Source organism: Bos indicus, chromosome 24 (assembly GCF_029378745.1).
Source record: "Bos indicus isolate NIAB-ARS_2022 breed Sahiwal x Tharparkar chromosome 24, NIAB-ARS_B.indTharparkar_mat_pri_1.0, whole genome shotgun sequence".
Classification (NCBI taxonomy): Eukaryota; Metazoa; Chordata; class Mammalia; order Artiodactyla; family Bovidae; genus Bos; species Bos indicus.
In genome coordinates, this window is record NC_091783.1 from 33,204,469 (window position 1) to 33,224,333 (window position 19,865).

The 19,865-nt window shown below is 42.8% G+C and overlaps 1 protein-coding gene across 6 annotated transcripts in view; it reads right to left on the reverse strand.

Moving 5' to 3' along the window:
* LAMA3 (laminin subunit alpha 3) overlaps positions 1-19,865 on the reverse strand; it is a 249,672-nt gene that overhangs the window by 141,534 nt on the left and 88,273 nt on the right. For all 6 annotated transcript variants that reach the window (XM_070778824.1, XM_070778825.1, XM_070778826.1 and 3 more), the window contains 9 exons: positions 17,326-17,463; positions 16,312-16,358; positions 15,256-15,355; positions 14,499-14,551; positions 13,932-14,037; positions 13,070-13,169; positions 9,357-9,513; positions 5,743-5,875; positions 3,487-3,629 (listed from right to left, as the gene is read on the reverse strand). In XM_070778824.1, coding sequence (XP_070634925.1) covers positions 3,487-3,629; positions 5,743-5,875; positions 9,357-9,513; positions 13,070-13,169; positions 13,932-14,037; positions 14,499-14,551; positions 15,256-15,355; positions 16,312-16,358; positions 17,326-17,463 — 977 coding nt within the window. The remainder of the gene's footprint in view (positions 1-3,486; positions 3,630-5,742; positions 5,876-9,356; positions 9,514-13,069; positions 13,170-13,931; positions 14,038-14,498; positions 14,552-15,255; positions 15,356-16,311; positions 16,359-17,325; positions 17,464-19,865) is intronic.

A 19,865-nucleotide genomic window follows, 5' to 3' on the forward strand; every position in this document is an offset into this window, starting at 1 on the left:
AAGAGTCAGACAAAACTGAGTGACTAATACTTTCACTTCTTAAGCATCAGAGATAAGCGTTTCATGCAAACATTTTTATTTCCAAAGTTCAGGGAAGTTTTACCAGTTCTTCTGGGTTGTTAATAAACTCAGAACTAAAGATAATAATAAACTGTCCATTGAAAAGATGTTCTTTTGACATGCTGGTTGCCTTCATCCCTATAGGATCCAGAGTTGTAGATAATGTAGTCTGGCTTTTTACTCCTCCAGCAGAGCAACGCTCTCCTGGCTTCATGTAAAAAGTGATGTTTTGTGATCCTGGTGAATCATAGCCTGAACCTGGCCCACTGCCTGTCCTGGGACCAGAGAGGAAGAACATGTTCCACTGAGGTTGCCAAGTGGAGCCCACGGTGGGATTAGCAGAAGCAGCTCTTCAGAAAAGGCCAGAGGCTGGACTTCTGCCATCCTAGCATCCCTGCCTATCTGCCCAGGGAAGGAGGGGGAATGTTTGTCATAACAGTGAGAGACTCGTATACTGGCCACAAGGCTTTTCTCTCTTCACAGCCCTCAATTTGTCTATAACAAAGAAGTGGAGAATGTGTGGGAGAGAAAAAGTAGGGGCTCAGTGGTCTTAATACCTGAGTGGGTTTTAATGCAATTTTTTAAAAGTTTTGATTGAAGTATAGTTAATTTACAATGTTGTGTTAGTTCCTGGTATACAGCAAAGTGATTCAGTTATATATATGTACTTTCTATTATGATTTATTATAGGATATAGTTCCCTATGCTATACAGTAGGACCTGATTATCTATTTTATACACTGTAGCTTGTATCTGCTAATCTTAAACTTCTAATTTATCCCCCACTCCTCCCTTTCTCTTTTGGTGACCATAAGTTTGTTTCCAATGTCTGTGAGTCTGTTTTTGTTTTATAAATAAGTTTATATGTATCATACTTTAAATTTCATATATAGGAGATACCATATGGTACTTGTCTTTCTCTTTCTGATTTACTTCACTTAGTATGATAATCTCTAGATCCATCCATGTTGCTACAAATGGCATTATTTCATTCTTTTCATGGCTGAGTAGTATCCCATTGTGGAGAAGGAAATGGCAACCCACTCCAGTATTCTTGCCTAGAGAATCCCGTGGACAGAGGAGCCTGGTAGGCTGCTGTCCATAGGGTCACACAGAGTTGGACACGACTGAAGCGACTGAGCCTGCATGCATGCATTGAAGAAGGAAATGGCAACCCACTCCAGTATTCTCACCTGGAGAATCCCAGGGACAGGGGAGCCTGGTGGGCTGCCCTCTATGGGGTCGCACAGAGTCGGACACGACTGAAACGACTTAGCAGCAGCAGCAGTATCCCATTGTGTATATATACACCACATCTTCCTTATCTATGTACCGGTTGATGGACATTTAGGTTCCTTCCATGTGCTGGCTATTGTAAATAATGTTGTTATAAAGATTTGGGTGCATGTACCTTTTCAAATTAGAGTTTTCTCTGGATACGTGCCCAGGAGTGAAACTGCTGGATCATATGGCTTCCCTGATAGCTCAGTTGGTAAAGAATCCGCCTGCAATGCAGGAGACCTGGGTTCTGTCCCTGGGTTGGGATGATCCCCTGGAGAAGGGAAAAGCTACCCACTCCAGTATTCTGGCCTGGAGAATTCCATGGACTCTATAGTCCAAGGGGTTGCAAGGAGTCGAACATGACTGAGCGATTTTCACTTTCACAGCAACTCCATTTTTAGCTTTTTAAGGACTCTCCATTCTGTTTTACACAGTGGTTGCACCAACTTACATTCCCACCAACAGTGTAGGAGGGTTCCCTTTTCCCCACACTCTCTCCATCAATTATTATTTGTAAAATTTTTAATGATGTCCATGCTGACCTGTGTGAGGTGATACCTCATTATAGCTGTGATTTGCATTTCTCCAATACTAATTTTTAAATGGTTATTGCTCTGTTAATAAGCTTTCCTTTGGCAGGGACCGTATTTCCCCATTACTTTATGGTCCCATAGATTCTAAAACAGTGAAGTTTGATAAGGCGTGCTCAATAAAATATTTCTAGAGAAAATGAGATGAGATCATAATATGGAAGCATACATATGAATTTTTGAGTCAGACATGACTTAGCAACTGAACAACAATAACATATGAATTATGACACAACTGCAGCGGCTAAACGTCATGAAGAATTTTCCATGCCTATGGCCTATGTAGTAATTTTTATCATGAACTTCTTCTTTCCATTAGTCCAACTTTGTATCCATTACTGGCCTCAATGGGATTTTCCTCCTCATTTCTACATCTGTGAAACATCCTTAAACTTTAGTAAAGCAACAAAGCTTTCTACTAAGAAGCACAAGAAAGGCAGGGACAGCTTAAGCCTTCACATTCTGTTGATAAGATCCTAGCTTTGGAAAGCACCATATGGACAAGCATGGTTCCTTCTGTGTGGGGCAGGTGGAGGGTTAAAGAACCTGCCTGAGATCTGTTCATTTAGCCAATCAAGAGTTGAGCCAGATGGAAAAGCTTTACATTTTCCACTCTGAGCACATGAAACCAAGAACTACCAAAGACTGTTTTGAAAAGACCTTGCTATAAGCAAAAGCAGACATCAAAGCAGAGATCTGAGAAGGTAGGTTTCATCCCTGGCCTCTCTGAGAAGGCAGGCTTCATCCCTGGCCTCTCTGGCAATTCTATTAAAGTGCAAGGATACAGCCCTTCCCCTGGCAAGGAGTTTTTTGTCCAGGGTAATCTGGTGATGCTATTACCACAGTCAACGCAGAAGGACACAGGAAGCCTGTCACAGAGAGGCACTGGCTTTTTGTCTCTCCCTTCTCTTTTCACCACCAAGAACTGGACTGATTTTAGCATCTTCTCTTCTTCTAGCTCCTTCTGATTCATTCTGCACGATTCCCAGAGAGGTTATCTTTTTTATCACCCTTCTGATTCATGATGAAAAATCCCAGAGAAATTTTTGAAAGGCTGGGACATAGGCTCATCAAGGTTTTACATTTATTTTGATACTGTTAAAATTTCATGAGTTCAATGTTTTTTTTTTTTTTTGCCTGTAAGAGACTGGCTGGAAGACTATAAAATCTATTTTGTTTCCCATATTATTATGCCTGGGCTTCCCTGATATCTCAGTGGTAAAGAACCACCTGCCAATGCAGGAGATGCAGCCTCGATCCCTGGGTTGGGAAAATCCACTGGAGAAGGGACTGGCAACCCACTCCAGTATTCTTGCCTGCCAAATCCCATGGACAGAGGAGCCTGGCGGGCTGCAGTCCATGGAATTGCAAAAGTCAGACAGGACTTAGCGACTGAACAACGTATATTGTTACGCCATGTAAGGACAAATGTCACCACAGGTTCCTATATCTAAAAGGGAATCAGCTATGATTCTTCTGTCTTCTGCTCACTGTGGTCGCTAAGGATGGACCATCTCTAAGAGGGGAAGAATCACCACTCAGAACCCCCTCTTACCAGCAGGACTCCCTCCACCTGAATGCAAGCAATCCACGTCCCTGGTACAATTGAAAACGGGTCTGCAAAACCATTTCCAGGTACAGTGACAAAGGCTGGCTCCTTACTCGGCTGGAATATGATCTCTTTGGTTTGAGCAGCACCTATCAGAAATGAAAAGAATTGCTTAGGGCATCTTTTGAGCAGTCAGTGTTCTGATTTTAGATATTCAACTTAAAACATTCAGTTTACATCTGAGAAACTTTCAGATGCTTCACTGATCATATGAACTGACCAGATTTACTGATCTTATCTTCAACAACAGCATGAATGCATATGCCTATGTATAAAACAGACTAGCAACATATTGATAAGATACTAGCAGTGGCTATCTATGCTGTGATTGTGAGTCATTTTAAAATTTATTACATATATGAAGACATGCAAACTGCTTAGAAAAGTTTGTTGTACATAGTAAGTATTCAATACATTACATAGATATTAAACTATTTTTCCCTTTTCTTTATATGTAATTGAATTTTTAAAATTTCTATTGATGTGTGCTCAACTGCTCAGTCGTTATCTGACTTTCTGCGATCCAATGGACTGTAGCCCACCAGGCCCCTCTATCCATGGGATTCTCCAGGCCAGAATAATGAAGTGGGTTGCCATGCCCTCCTCTAGGGGATGTTCCTGACCCAAGAATCAAACCTGTGTCTCTTAAGTCTCCTGCATTGGCAGGTGGGTTCTTTACCACTAGCGCCACCTGGAAAGCAGGTCACTAAAGAATATACAACTGGGCTCCTGACTCAGACGTGGGGGCTTAGGAAAGGTGTCCCAAAGCACAAGAAAACAAGCCAGCGGATTCTAACTGTTTGAGTTAACAGAGGACAAACTGCTGATGACGCTGTCACTGGGAAGGCAGTGGGTCCATAAGAGTTTGGGGTCTGAAGACTGGGGCTTGTCCACAGAGATCAGCTGTGTGCTTAGAAAATTTACTACACCTCTCAGCTGTTTCCACCTCAGCCCTCTTCAGTTCTCAAAATTCTCATCATGTAAGGAAATAGATGCTGGAGTTTTCTTGAAATAATAAAGCAAGCTTGCCAATCCGTCCTATTAGATACTCTGAATCAACCTCTGGGCTTCCCTGGTGGCTCAGTGGTAAATGACTGCCTGCCAGTGGAGGAAACACGGGTTCCAGCCCTGGGTGGAGAAGATCCCCTGGAGAAGGAAATGGCAACCCACTCCAGTATTCTTGCCTGGAGAATTTCATGGACAGGGAGACTAATGCGCTAGAGTCTATGCGGTCGCAAAGAGTCGGACATGACTTAGCAACTAAACAACAAGAAATCAACCTCCACCCTTGTAAGCTTGAATGACACAACATAGGAACATCATTTCTTACTCTAAGTCCCAATCTGTCGTGGATACTCAATGAAGACGCTTAAATTTCCATCCTAATAGATTTCCACTCGTGCCATTTTGTATTCCTGTGGAATTCATACTAGTATATTCCTGGAGTCTGTTTCCAGGACCAAGAGAAGCCCTCACCCCCTGCAGAACAGAGGTTCAGGCCTCATCTCTGACTGTGGTGGGAACTGCCCTCTGACTGGGCCCCTCCTCTGTCCTCAGGAGTCTCTCACCCCTAAATGAGATTGGCATGCTCCTTTCCGCAGCCCTCTTGGGCTTCATGCTTTGCCACATTCATCCTTTTTAAAGCATTTTATTTATTTATTTATATTTTGGCCATGCCACACCGCGAGTGGGATCTTAGTTCCCTGACTAGGGATTGAACCCTGTCCCCCGCAGCGGAAGCGGAGTTTTAACCACTGGACCTCCAGGGAAGTCCCTACCACTTTCGTCTTAAAAACTCCTATCCTCACCCCTTTCTCCTTGAATTACTTGGTTTGCCTGAAACAATGGGAGAATTTAGGGCAGGAGGCCAAGGCCCCTCAAGTAACTCTGCAAAGTGACACCCAATTTACCTGAATGAGCTATAAATCAGCTTCACCCTGTGGTGATGTGATAATCCATGGGGTTCAGCCAGGGTTCACAGACTGTTATACTGATTTTTTTTAATGACAGTTAATAACAAATTTAACAGCACAACTTAAACATGCAAAACGTTTAGAGACAGAAAAGGTACAAAGGACAGACCATAAGGGTCCCGATCATTGCAGTCTTCATGTTTTCGGAAAAGATCAACTTTGCGAAAATTGGAGAAACTGTTTCACTAATAAATCACTTCATCCAAAAGCGGCTTGAAAATTTACTCACCTGCCTTAGCCCAGGATGGATAAATAGTTATACGACCAGATACTGCTTCAGTTCCAGGGTTCATATATCTTAGAACAACATGAAACAAGGAGAGACTTGACTTCCCCACATTTAACATGATTCTCACTTCATTCTGAAAAATACCAAAAACCCATAAAGTATAGAAGAGACAACTGGTTAAAAGAAATGTTAGCCAAACAGTGACGTTATTCAAAAGTTTCACTACTGGGCTTCACTATACACACCCACACCCACACACACACTCAAATAACACCACATGCACACCCACTCAACAAGCACCAAGTGACTAACTCTGTGAAAGATGAAAACAGGCAAGTCAGCCAATCAATTAAAATCACTTACAATTAAAGTCACAGTGAAAACACACTCCCCTCAGCAACCAAGCTCCTCTTTTGACCTTTTAGCAATCAGGCTTACAGAGCAGAAGGTTAGATGAATTAGTTTAGGAAAAGCCACAATGACAGGGGCAACCACCACTGGCTGGGAGAAATAAAGACAGAAGAGAAGGAAAAGAAAGTATGTTAGAGACCACCACCAGCCCCATCAGGAAGAGACAACTCCGGAGTCTACTTCACATACATAACACTTGAAACAGTCACAGAAACCGGTGGAGGCTAAGAAGAGGTTGTGGAAAAGTGAGGGTTGCTCAGTCGTGTCTGACTCTTTGTGGGCCCATGGACTGTAGCCCACCAGGCTCCTCTGTCCATGGGATGTTCCAGGCATGAATACTGAACTGGGTAGCTACCCACTTCCTCAGGGGATCTTCCAGACCCAGGGATCAAACCCAGATCCCCTGAATAGCAGACAGGTTCTGTACCATCTGAGCCAGCAAGGAAGCCCAAGGAAAGGATGAGATCTGGAAGTAACTAAAATACACCTGCTAAATAATATGGGATTTATCTCAGTCCCTATTGGAGAAAAACATGGGCTCTCTGCTGGGGACAGGGAGTTCTGCTGGTCCCCAGGTCTCTGGTCCTCATACAGTGCTGTGTAAGTGTTGCTGTGCCCACGACCTTGAAGGAGAGTCTGGACTACTTCAATTCTGAACCACAGACCACATGTCCAGATCTAGTTGCATCCCAAGGAAAGTTCATGAAACATGGAAATTTCTAAATCAGTAGTTCTTTAGGCCTTTCCTTCAGCTCCTTTGGTTGAAACGAAGGGGATTTTTGTTGAGTGAGACCTCGATGACAGTAAAGACTGGAGCTAAGTAGAATCCCTTGCTCTGAGAGAAAGGGTGGCAGCCAACCCACCCTGAGGATCTCCATGGCCCTCACAATTTGATGGAATTCATCTTTAAGGGTTGATTCTAGGGCTTCCCTGGTGGCTCAGATGGTAAAGAATCTGCCTGCGATGCAGGAGACCCAGGTTTGATCCCTGGGTCAGGAAGATCCCCTGGAGAAGGAAATGGCAACCCACGCCAGTATTCTTGCCTGGAGAATCCCATGGACAGAGGAGCCTGGTGAGCTACAGTCTGTGAGGTCCCAAAGAGTTAGACACAAGTGAGGGATTAACACTTTCATTTTCACATCTTTACGGGTTAATTCCACACTGGAAAATAATAATGCAAGAATGTATTAAGGGCAGAGTAAAGTAAGTGGTGATTCCAGGCAACACCACCCAAGTTCTCTGACTAAAAATACTAACAGAAAAATCCATCATTAGAAATTCATTCTTTTGTGTTAACCAGCTCTTCTCTCAAACTGCAAATACCTGGGAGGAGGTATATACCTTAACCGGGCTCTTAGTCACTCCACTCACATCCTATTATGACTCAGTGGAATCCCTGCCTTTTTCTGAACAGTGGAGTAAGAGGAGGGAACCAAAGAATTGCCATATTTGGGGAAAACAGTAAACAGTGAAGTGTCTAAGATTGCTGCTGCTGCTGCTAAGTCGCGTCAGTCGTGTCCGGCCCTGTGTGACCCCATAGACAGCAGCCCACCAGGCTCCCCGTCCCTGGGATTCTCCAGGCAAGAACACTGGAGTGGGTTGCCATTTCCTTCTCCAACGCATGAAAGTGAAAAGTGAAAGGGAAGTCGCTCAGTCGTGTCCGACTCTTTGCAACCCCATGGACTACAGCCCATCAGGCTCCTCAGTCCATGGGATTTTCCAGGCAAGAGTACTGGAGTGGGGTGTCATTGCCTTCTCCCTAAGATTGCTAGGTACTGTTAAAGAAAGGCAACCTAGATAGGGGACTTTGCCAGGCGAATAGCAACATTAGAATCAATGCGGGCTCCTAGGGAATTGTGAGCCCATCCCTGTTTCTCTAAGAGCTGTCTGATTTTTTAAGTTATTTTATCTATCTGTCTATCTACCTATCTAGTTGCGCCAGGTCCTGGTTGCGGCACACGGGAACTTCAGCTGTGGCTTTCAGACTCCTGGTTGCAACATGTACTGACTTACAATTATCATCAACTTGCCTCTTGATTCTCAATTTCTCCACTAAGCAACAGCTTAAAGAGAACAACCTCAAAGGGAAATTCTAAGAACAAAACTACTCAATGACTATAATACAGAAATGTTGTTACAAATGTTGCATAAATTCCAAAGGCAAACAGGCAATGTGTAAATTCCTTAATTATTCCACTGCAAAGCCAAAAGAAATGGAGACAGTAGAGAGGACTGAAGGAAAGGAGAAATATGGAAAGAAAAACGGAATAGCACTGACTACAACTCCTCCTCTATCTTAGTTTATGTTCATATAGTAATTCAGAGTTAAAAAAAATCTTTTTTAAGTATTGGTCAAAAATCAGCAATACAGGTTTTATTAGCATTATTTGTCAACTCATTTTTATTCTCCACAAATGGCTTTAAAGAAAAAGGTCTCTCATGTTAAAATAGAGCCTAATCTCATTTGGGAAACTTCTTTTTAATTAATTTTTTTTTTTTTTTTGCCACACCTCGAAGCATGCAGGATCTTAGCTCTCCTACCAAGGATTGAACCTGAGCCCCCTGCAGTGTCTTAACCACTTGATGGTCAGGGAAGTCCCTGGGAAACTTCTTATAAAAAGAATGGAGCTGACAGTCAACATATTAGACACAATAGGACACAATTTATGTTTAGTATCACCTAAATTTATATAGTCAGAATAAAGAGGAGCAGGTTTGTGAAAATGTCTTTAAGGGATTATCTCCTCATACATTGCTTATTTTGTACATTGTTTATTTTATTTGACGATTTCATGTTTTTTTTTAAGTGTTGGAGGAAACCTTTCTCACTTGTGGCTTTTCTCTTACCTGTGTATGTGCTGTAAACTTTTTAGACAATAGTCTGTGTTACTTTTTTGAATTATTTTTATTATGCTGAAATTTAAAAGTTACACAATTTTTAAAAAAGTCTCCAGGGATAAACACCATCTTTAATGGCTTCATTTTCTGACTTGGTGACCAAATTAAAGTAACAGTAAGCTTTGAAATCGATATATACGCTTAATATAAAATCCAACCTTAGCCCGAGCCCCATCCATACTCCGCAGAACAAGAATGCTGGAGTCAGTTTTGGGGAGAGTCCACCTTTTGGGGGACCTGCTGAGAGAGCTGTGGGCGAACGCCTGGGCGGCTGTGCCCTGAGGCTGGTCCCCTTGGCTGCTTACCTGTACCGGAGTCATCTGAGCGTACCCCCTCCAGCTGAACTCTGGAAACTCCAGAGGATCAAACCCAAACCGAAGTGCTCTTCCACCGGGTGTAGTGCCGTCTTCAATCTCATACCGCATGTGATGCAAATCCGGAAAATAGTAGTTGTTTTCAGGCCTTTTATAAATAAAAAGTAAACGAGCATACAGTGAAGTGAGGTTCATTGATAACCCAAATATCCTTTAATCCCAGTAGGTGGCACTAAAAGAACTCCCCATAATTAACAGAACACATTAAATATGGACAAGGGAGAGAGGCTCCCTGCTTTTTCTCTAAATTATTGCTTTAACTCATGTAAACATTCACAAAAAATACATCCAACTCCTACTCATTCCAGTTAGAGAAAATAATTAAGAACAACCCAGTGACGGCATCCTCTGAAATGTTCTAAATGGTTACCAACTATTTAGCAAAGTCAAACTGGGTTATTTGCCATAAAATCATTCATTTATATACTCATATTCACTGATTACATAAATATTAATGTCTCTGCAAGGAGATCCAACCAGTCCATCCTAAAGGAGATCAGTCTTGGATGTTCATTGGAAGGACTGATGTTGAAGCTGAAACCCCAATACTTTGGCCACCTGATGCAAAGAGCTGACTCATTTGAAAAGACCCTGATGCTGGGAAAGATTGAGGGCAGGAGGAGAAGGGGATGACAGAGGATGAGATGGCTGGATGGCATTACTGACTCGATGGACATGAGTTTGAGTGAACTCCAGGAGTTGGTGATGGACAGGGAGGCCTGGCGTGCTGTGGTTCATGAGGTCGCAAGAGTCAAGACACGACTGAGTGACTGAACTAAACTGAACTGAATGTCTTTGCCAAGTACTGTTGCTAAGCAGCATAGATATAATAGTGAATACAACAGTGAAATTTTACCGTGAATACATATTACATTATGACAAATACTTTCCTAAGCTAAGATTAGAAGTTAAATACATTTTCTCTACATACACATATATGTTTTGATCATTAGAATGACTTTTCTATGCCTTGTCTTCTCTTATTGTATGCCTGTAAATGGACTCAGGAGTCCAATATTGGTAACCACAGAGAAGGATCAAAATTGTTCTAACTCAGGACTTCCCTGGTCGTCCAGTGCAGGGGGTACGGGTTCCACCCCTGACTGAGGAACTAAGATTCCACATGCCAGTGAGAAAAGTTAAAAAACAAAACCAAAATATTCTAAACCTTCTGTGACATTTTATATTCAAACACCTTTAAGTCCTTCAGAATGGTAGGATTTTGAGAATCCAGTCCCAAGCTAATAGGTGTTGATGGATTTAAAACCATAAAGACCAATTAGTCAAGGAAAATAAAAGGTCTGCTCCGATACTGCAAGTAGAATTAGGAGTGCTTACTAGCTTCTCTGGAGCTAATTTATGAAGAGCCTTAAAAATGTTCATTCTCATTGACCTAGTAATTCTACCTTGGGAAATATTTTCTAAAGAATGATTTTATAGGGTCAAAAATTAACATAAAAGAATGTATATAATAGTGAAAAACTTGGAAACAATACAAATGTACAATTATGAAATAATCAAAGAAAGTTTAAAATATTATGTAACCATTAATATTTTAACACTACTTAATTACAATGGAATATGTTCATGATACCATGTGAAGATATTGATATAAATTACATGAAACAAATTCAATACTAATTTTTATTCATAGAAAAAGCCCAGAAAATACACCAAAAAAATATTAAAAGGTGTTATCTCTGGGTGGTAGAATGAAGTCTTCCCTTTGCCTTTTTACTTTCAGGTACTCCTCAAAATTTTACAATGAATATATATGACATTATCACAAAAACTTTAGAAAACAAAGTGAGTGTGAATGCTTTCTAAACTTGTAGGGAAAACTAAAAATGCAGATTATAAACAAACATTTGGAGGAACTGAGGGCAAAAAGATGCAAGATTTATCAACCTGGAAGAAAGGTGGTGTGGCATCTACATTTCTGGTTTGCTAACCTTTTATTTCAGTATTATTCACTACTAAATCGAAGGACAATTTAAATCCCATAGGTATATACGTGGAGCTTCCCAGGTGGTGCTGGTGGTAAAGGACCTGCCTGCCAATGCAGGAGACATAAGAGAGGTGGGTTCGATCCGTCCATCAAGAAGATTCCCTGGAGCAGGGCATGGCAACCCACTCCAGTATTCTTGCCTGGAGAATTCCATGGACAGAGGAGACTGGTGGATTAGAGTCCACGGGGTTGGAAAGAGTCGGACACAACTGAAGCGACTTAACACAACACAACCCATGTATGTATGTATTGACTGTAATGTCAGTATTTTGGCCTCAGGATAATTTGGGTAATTTATTCTGACACATTACTTCAACTTCCAAGTTAGCCAATCACCTACATAGCGGGAAGGAGAAAACACTCATGCTAGTTAAATAGGGGGAAAGCTCGCTTTATCAACAGGAGGGAGGAAAGAAGCAAAACATGGGTGGAGAATGTTTCTGAGCCAATTCACAAAGTTCCTCTGTTCCATCGTAAGCCTTGCTGGTCTACAGGAAGACAAAACTACAGACGTGCCCTTCTTCACACTCATTTTATTAGGAACCCCTATGACCACCATTTATTTAGAAAGAGCAGGAGAAAGCACAGCTGAGCAGCTCTGAGCCTGAGACCTCAAATGCTGGGAACATCAAGGAAAAGGAGAGATGTTCCATTCTATCAATAAATAAGATGGTTCACTTGACCTCATTAAAGATCTCTTTATTAACCTGGTGACAAGGCAGAAACAGTGAAGATGAGATTTAGAAGAAGTTGCATGTCACAAGAGTTTCAGCAAATGATTCAAAGTCAGTATATTAAAAATTAGATTTTTCTTCCCTCCACAGAGGGACACTTATGGATAGATTATGGTTTCAGATAAATATAGAAACTGCTAAACAATCAGGACAGAGGCTGTGTGCACCATACCCGATATAGTCCCTCTGGGACCTCAGTTTCACTTGGCTCCCTTGCTCCTTCCGTTCATTGTGATTTGCTTCTGCATGAGACGGGGGACTTCCTCCCATTCCTAAAGCTGTCTTACCCCCCAGCACCCAAGCCCCACAGTCATGGGTCCCAAAAAAGAAGCAGAAGGTGCAAGTGCCAGGCTCCTCCAGGCTGGGAGTTCACATGGATGTTCATCCATGAGAACCCACCTCCTGCCTCCAGCCCAAGACTCACCCACCTGGCTTTCTGCCCCTCTGGGAACTTTCCAGTGAGGCCACTCTGTGATCTGCAAAGTGGTATCATTTTAGAGCAACTTTATACCTCCTGCTTTTTTTTAAAAAAAGAGATTATTTTTTGATGTAGACCTTTCTTAAAGTCTTTACTGAATTTGCTACAGTATCGCTTCTGTTTTATGCTTTGCTTTTTTTGGCTGTGAGGCATGTGAGATCTTAGCTCTCTGATCAGGGATCGAGCCCATATCCCCTGCTTTGGAAGGCGAAGTTGTAACCACTGGACCGCCAGGGAAGTCTCTTTACCTCCTGCTTTAACTGGACTCACAGACTCGTATCTAGACTGCAAATAACAGTACAGCTTCATTTCCTGTTCTCTCACCGTGGGATCGCTTCTCTCTCCCTAGGACTGTCAGCACAGACAGGACTCTGAGAAAGGCTTCACAACATCGGAACACAAAGGCATCTCCTTGAGGACTCACCGCTGGCAGGCCTTCCCCACGACATGCTCTCGGCACTGGCAGACTCCGGAGCGCCCGCTGCACACAGGGGTAACGGCTCCACCGATGTCACACTGACACCCTGAGAGTCAGGAAACGGCTGGGGTCACCCATCACAGCATCTCCAGGCTGGAGGCCTTCCCTCCCTCTATGAGGAGTGGAAACCAGGAAGCCCGGGTTGCCTCCTTTCCCCAGACGCATCCAGGAGGTATTTGAAATTTGTAGGAAAATCCCAGAGTAAGATGGCATGCCCCCCGCCTCAAGAGTCCACCTGAAAAGCAGAGATGCACTTGTAGGCCACTTCCAACTCTGCTGTACCACGTAGGTAGCAGCAGCCCAGGAGCTAAACACGATTTCACAACACAGTATGTTGCACACAGTAGGTGCCAAGGAGAGGCTGCTTGAAAGATCGTAGAGTGGCCTTGTGGGGCGACCACTCCTGCAATTGTATTATTTAACATGGTATTATCTTGTGTGAACTTTTTTAATATTTCAAATTTATCTTTAAAATGACTAATTCAAGATGTTATTTACATTTAAATTTATCTCTAAAATGACTAAGTCTTGATGTTATTTACATCTCCCCCAGGGCTCCCCCACACCCCAATTGTGATTTTTTATAATTGACCCAACAGTGTGCTTGTAGAAGACAAGGGGAAGCGGCTCTGGCTGAAATTTACTATTTGTCTTAAAGGAATTTTGGCCAATTTCCCTAGACAGGACTTTTCAGTCCCATTCTATCAGAAAGTCAGCAAGAAGACAGTGAACTCAGAAGCAAGGTTACTCTGACAGTCTTTGCCCATCAACATTTTTGCCTTACACAGGAACCTCTGGGAGAATTTACCTTGACACCCAAAGTAATTGCTCTTTTCCAAAGCAAAATATCCATCTTCGCATGTGTCACAGGAATCGCCACCAACATGGGATTTACAATGACAGTCACCATCTAACTGCAGAACAATAAGCAGATGACAAAATTTGGTGAGATTACAGAATTTGCTGGGCTTCCCTGGTGGCTTAGATGGTAAAGAATCTGCCCACAATGCAGGAGATCCAGGTTCAATTCCTGGGTCGAGAAGATCCTGTGAAGAAGGGAATGGCAGTCCACTCCATTATTCTTGCCTGGGAAATCCCATGGACAAAGGAGCCTGGTGGGCTACAGTCCATGGGGTAGCAAAGAGTTGGACACAACTGAGCAACTTTCACTACTTTTTCACAGAATTTGGTAATCTTCAAGATTTCAAACTGGCTTGTTTTGTCCTATGAAGCAGGGGAGCCGGGATCTGAAAACTCCCATGAAGATGGCCACATGCTATACAATTACAGAGGTACCAACCCCCTCCTGCAGAAATCCCACAATTAACTGTTACTATATTCCACCAACATCCCAGGAAAAATTGGCCCACGTTACCTGCCCACACTCTCCAATTCCGCTCATGGTTCCCGCCACGTGGCATCGGCATTCTGGGAAGAGAAGAGAGCATTCTTGGACCAAGGTTACAGAAAGGCCAGTTCTGCCTCTACAGGACACATTAGTAATAATAGAGGTGCAATGACTTTCCAGCATGCTCCAACAGAATTCCAGTTTGCATCCATCAGGCCTAACACTGGATTGCTTCCTGGGCTCAGCAGAACCCAACAACTGGATCAATACCATCTACCTACAAGAAGTACTGGTTCATTTATGACCACTCATAAATGACAAAAGCTGCACTGTCATGGGATTTTTAATCGATTCTAAGGTCAAGGTTATTACTGATACGCTTACATGAAAATATACCCTATTGAAAAATATTCACTCCACTGAGCTATCTTTAACTTGGTGTTTTTCAGTTCTATCCTGGCTTCCAACTAAACATAAAATGAAAATAAAATGAAACCGGAAAGTGTGGATTATAAAAACAAGGCAGAAAAACCATTTATCAAGCAGCTGCCATCATAAACAACATGATACATATGGAAACAGGATATAAATCCCTTGCTGAGATTTCGAAAATGACAGAAGTTCTGCCAAAAGTCGGGGGGTGAGACATCAAAACATTTATATGGAATTTCAAACAAACTGAATGGATTAAATCAATAGCTCTTTTGTGAGTTGAGTCACTGAGGTAGAGAAAATTAAGAGGAAGTTACAATATATTAAAAACACTGAACACAGGAAACCTTACCTGAGCATCCATCAGGGTTTTCTTTGGCCAGATTCCAATATAATGGTTTGCAGATGCTACACGAAGGACTTTCAACATGAAGCTTGCATTGGCAATGGCCCTTTAAAAGAAAATTAATCATCTGACATCTTAGAATGAAGAGGTTCCCAAACAAGCATTCTGAGAAAAGCTTGTCACAGAAATATATTTTGGCCATGAAAAGTAAATTAAGTATATTCAGGGGGAGTGAAAGTACTGGGTTGATTTTAACAATGTGCTAATTGCTTTTGTTTTACTATTTGCTTATTTGTTATACACAGAATCCATATATGTGCTTAAAACAAAATTGGAAAATTCAGAATAAGAAAAAATCATTAGGAGAAAATCTTAATGATTCTTATTTACAACATGGTCATTATCTGTGGATTCTGTTACACCGTGGATATAAATCTAAACGGAAAATATCTGAACATTTAACTTGCTGAAATTCAGTAGAAATTAGATTTATCTGCAAGTGTGTTTATAATATGCAAGAGTCACCTCCTTGCTTAAACATCATCAAGTCCCACAGTGAGGATAGAGAACTTTCTCCTACTTTCCCTCCAGAACCTGGGGTTCCAGCTTTTGCAGGCTCTGAGGCTAAGAAGATAATTTCTAAATTGCTTAGAAAATGAATCAGAATGCCACAGCACTGTGCTTGGAGTAACATCAAGCAGACTACAATTACTCTGTACACAGACAGCTTAATTAAACGTTTACTGGCCTTTGATTTTTTTAATTTTAATTATCTATGTCAGGCTTATATGCAGTTCTCTAGGGAGGTAATGCCTCCAGAGGAACACTAGGACTCTACAATTCTACAAAAGTTTAAATAAACTGTATTCTTTTGGTTTTGACCAAAAGAAATTACAATATCATATATGCACTTTGAAAAAGAGCGATAGCCTCATCAAGCAATTCAGCCTCAGGTCTTATTTTAATTTACTTTGAATTTCAGGAAGCTCACAAATGTGTCAGTCTCAAATAAATATCAGAATAATAGTTAGAACTGCAATGCTTTAACAATCTTCTACTTACCAAACTGGAGTCCACAGTTCCGGCTGGGTCACAGACGTTGCTGGAGCCTGGATATGATATATAAATAGTTATATGGTATAGAAATGTCTGGGGTTTTAATGTTCATTTGTCCCTTTGTTTTGATGTTTCAAAGTTTTTTTTCTTTAAGTTTTCCTTGTTTTTAAAACTAGTGCATCTATATTTATATTTTTTGATAGATGGGTGGCAAGGTCTTTGCATGTATTCAGTTGACCAAAAAGTTTATTTGCGTTTTTCTATAACATCTTATGGTAAAACTCAAAAGAACTTCTGGACCAACTCAGTAATTCAGAAAAAGACACCTCTAATAGCCTTCATGGTCCTTACTCTCCAAATCACCCTTTTGGTCACCGAACGACTCTCTTCCCTGCCTCCTCCTAAAAGTTCATTTCCAAATGACGAAAAGGAGACTGGGGAAACAAGTCTAGAATTTTGAATATCCTTAGAATTATCCAGAAGAGGGCAGTATTATACAAAGAGATTTTTTTTTTTTTTTTTTTTTTAATTGTCCAATTTGATGCTGGGCTTCCCTGGTGGCTCAGAAGGTAAAGAATCTGCCTGTAATGTAGGAGACTGGAGTTTGAGGCAAGATCCCCTGGAGAAGGGCATGGCAACCCACTCCAGTGTTCTTGCCTGGAGAATTCCATGGACAGAGGAGCCTGGTGGGCTACAGTCATGGACACAACTGAGTGACTAACACACTAACAATTAGCTGTTATAGAATTTGTAAGTACATTTTTTAGTTAACCAAGACTTACTTCCTTCATTATCACAGCCCCTTTGCTCTCCACCCGTACTAAAATTATGTCTACAATTAATTAATTTCTTGCCTTAGTCAATCTCACGTTACAAGGGGAAGAATCAGACAGATTAGGGTCAAAAGTGAAGCAGTGGCCAGCGGTGGGTCTGGCAGGCTTTGCAGGCTTCTCTGGGAGGCTGGCCACACGCACAAAGTGGAGAGGAGCCCACCCTCCAGCCATCTGTGGTCTTCCCTACCTTGGCAATGGGGGAAATCAGAGGCGCCCGAGAGACACCTGTCGCACCGCTGTCCCGTGATCCCCGGCCGGCACTCGCACTGTCCAGTGACTGGGCTGCAGGGCGTCTGGTAGGACCCAAGGGCTGAACACTGGCAGGCTGGACGAAAAGACCTCAGTCAGACCCACGGCAGGGGCACCCGGACCTGCGTATGAGTACGGAGGTGGGGCCCCAAAGACCCAAAGGCAGTTCCAGCATCACCTCTAATCAGACTTAGAACCTGAAACAGATCGCTCTGTTGCTCTAAAAACCAGTTTCCCCTTTTTTAAGTGGGAATAATATTAGCATCTACTTGACAAGAATCCAGTGGGGTAGAACTCCAGGAGAGGGACTAGAGAATTAGTGACATGGTCCTAAGAAACTAAACGTAAGAAAGAAGAAACAGGCCTAGTGCCGCTCAGCCAGCTCACATCAGACAGCTGGACTCAGCCTTTCGGCTATCCGGGCCAGCATCCTCCGGGCCCCACAATCCCTCCAGGCCTGTCTGCAGAGATCAGGTCCTTGCCCAGGGGCAGACGACTGAGGAAACGTTCTTGGGCTCTGGGATGGTTTATGCTTGCACGTTGCCTAGGCTGTAGGGCTCAGATGTTGGCTCAACACCAAGTACAGCTGAAAAGGTGCTTTGTTAGATATGACGAACATTTAAGTCCGCTGACCTCGAGTAAAGCAGGTTACTCTGCACAGTCTGGGTAGGTCTCGTCCCATCAGTTGAAGGCCATACAAGAAAAACATGAGGTTCAGGAGGAAGAAGGAATTCCGCCTCCAGACGGCCCGTGGACGCCAGCTGCAGCATCAACTTCCCCCTCCCTCCCTGGGTCTCCAGCCTACTCGTCCGCCCTGAAGATTTTAGATGCACCAGCCCCACAAACACACGCACTGATTCCTTAAATCTATCTGTATCTACATCTATCTATATCTATAGATATAGTAGGCCCCTTGCATACAAACCCTTAAGTTGCAAGCTTTCAAAGATGCAAACGTGTGTTCCTCCAACGACAGGCAGAAGTGAAACCGCAGCCTGCCCTCCGTCTCCTGTTGCTGACGATCCTTCAGCTCTACCATCTCCCACCTCCTCTCCCTCCTCCAGTCAGTAACTCTTCTTGCCTGTTCAGGCGATGCCAGCCCCTGTATGCCAGCCCTTGTACTGTACTACTGTACTTTTCAAGGAACAGTACTATAAGGTTAAAAGTGCTTTCTTTATTTTTCGTGTTTGTTTTTTATGTATTCTTGGTGTGAAAAGTATTATAAACCCATTTCAGTACTGTACAGGGGCTTCCTTGGTGGCTCAGATGGTTAAGAATCCACCTGCAATGTGGGAGACCTAGGTTCCATCCCTGGGTTGGGAAGATCCCCGAGGAGGGCATGGCAACCCACTCCAGTATTCTTGCCTGGAGAATCCCATGGACAGAGGAACCTGGCGGGGTACAGTCCATGGGGGCACAAAGAGTTGGACACTACTAAGCGACTAAGCAGTCTTATACAGTACTGTATAACCGATTGTGTCAGTGGGGTACCTAGGCTTACTTTGTTGGATGAATGAACGTGCTCTGGGGCTGGAACTCGTTCACAGGTGGGGGATTTACTGTACAGACACACATCCTATGGGTTCTGTCCCTCTGGAGATCCCTGACACAGGTCCTCTCTGCTCTTCTTCCTTTAAGGAAGGGAATGCAGAGAGCAAACACTCATGCTGGCAGTCGGAGCAGCAACAGGAGCCCGGAGCAACAGAGGAGGCAGCTCCAGCCAGCATCACATGGGTGAAATTAACACTGACTCCTCCCAGGACCAGAGGGGTTGTCTAAGGAGCCTCGGAAGATGCAGATACACTCCAGAGGTGAAAACAAAGACACGGCCTTAAACACAGGTACATTATTTTAAATTGTGAATGACTCAATCTGGCATCACACTTTGGGTTTCTATACAGCTTATTGATGAAAGCTGCCAGATCCCAAACTCAAACCCAACACTGGCAGCCTGTTTCTCACTCTTGGAAATACCACAAGGCTCTGCAAATATTTTAAATCTACTCTTTTCTTTGATCCCAGTCCTTCTGAGTTTCTGGAATCTTTTCTTCTCATCTGCTCTTCACTGTGCTTCTGCTTTGAGATACTTTGATTCTCAAAGAGTATTTAAAAATGATGATATTAAATAATACAAGGAATCAGGGAGCCCGTCTGCTGTGCTCCCCTCAAATCTTCCAGCCTCAAGCACAGTCCTGGTCTTTTTTTCTGGTTGTTGTTCACTCGCTCAGTCATGTCTGACTCTTTGCAACCCCATGGACTGCAGCACGCCAGGCTTCCCTGTCCCTCACTGTCTCCTGGAGTTTGCTCAAACTCACATCCATCGAGTTGATGATGCTATCCAACCATTTCATCCTCTGTTGCTCACTCTCCTCTTTCACCCTCATCAAGAGGCTCTTTAGTTCTTCTTTGCTTTCTCCCATTAGACTGGTATCATCTGCATATCTGAGGTTGTTGATATTTCACCCAACAATCTTGATA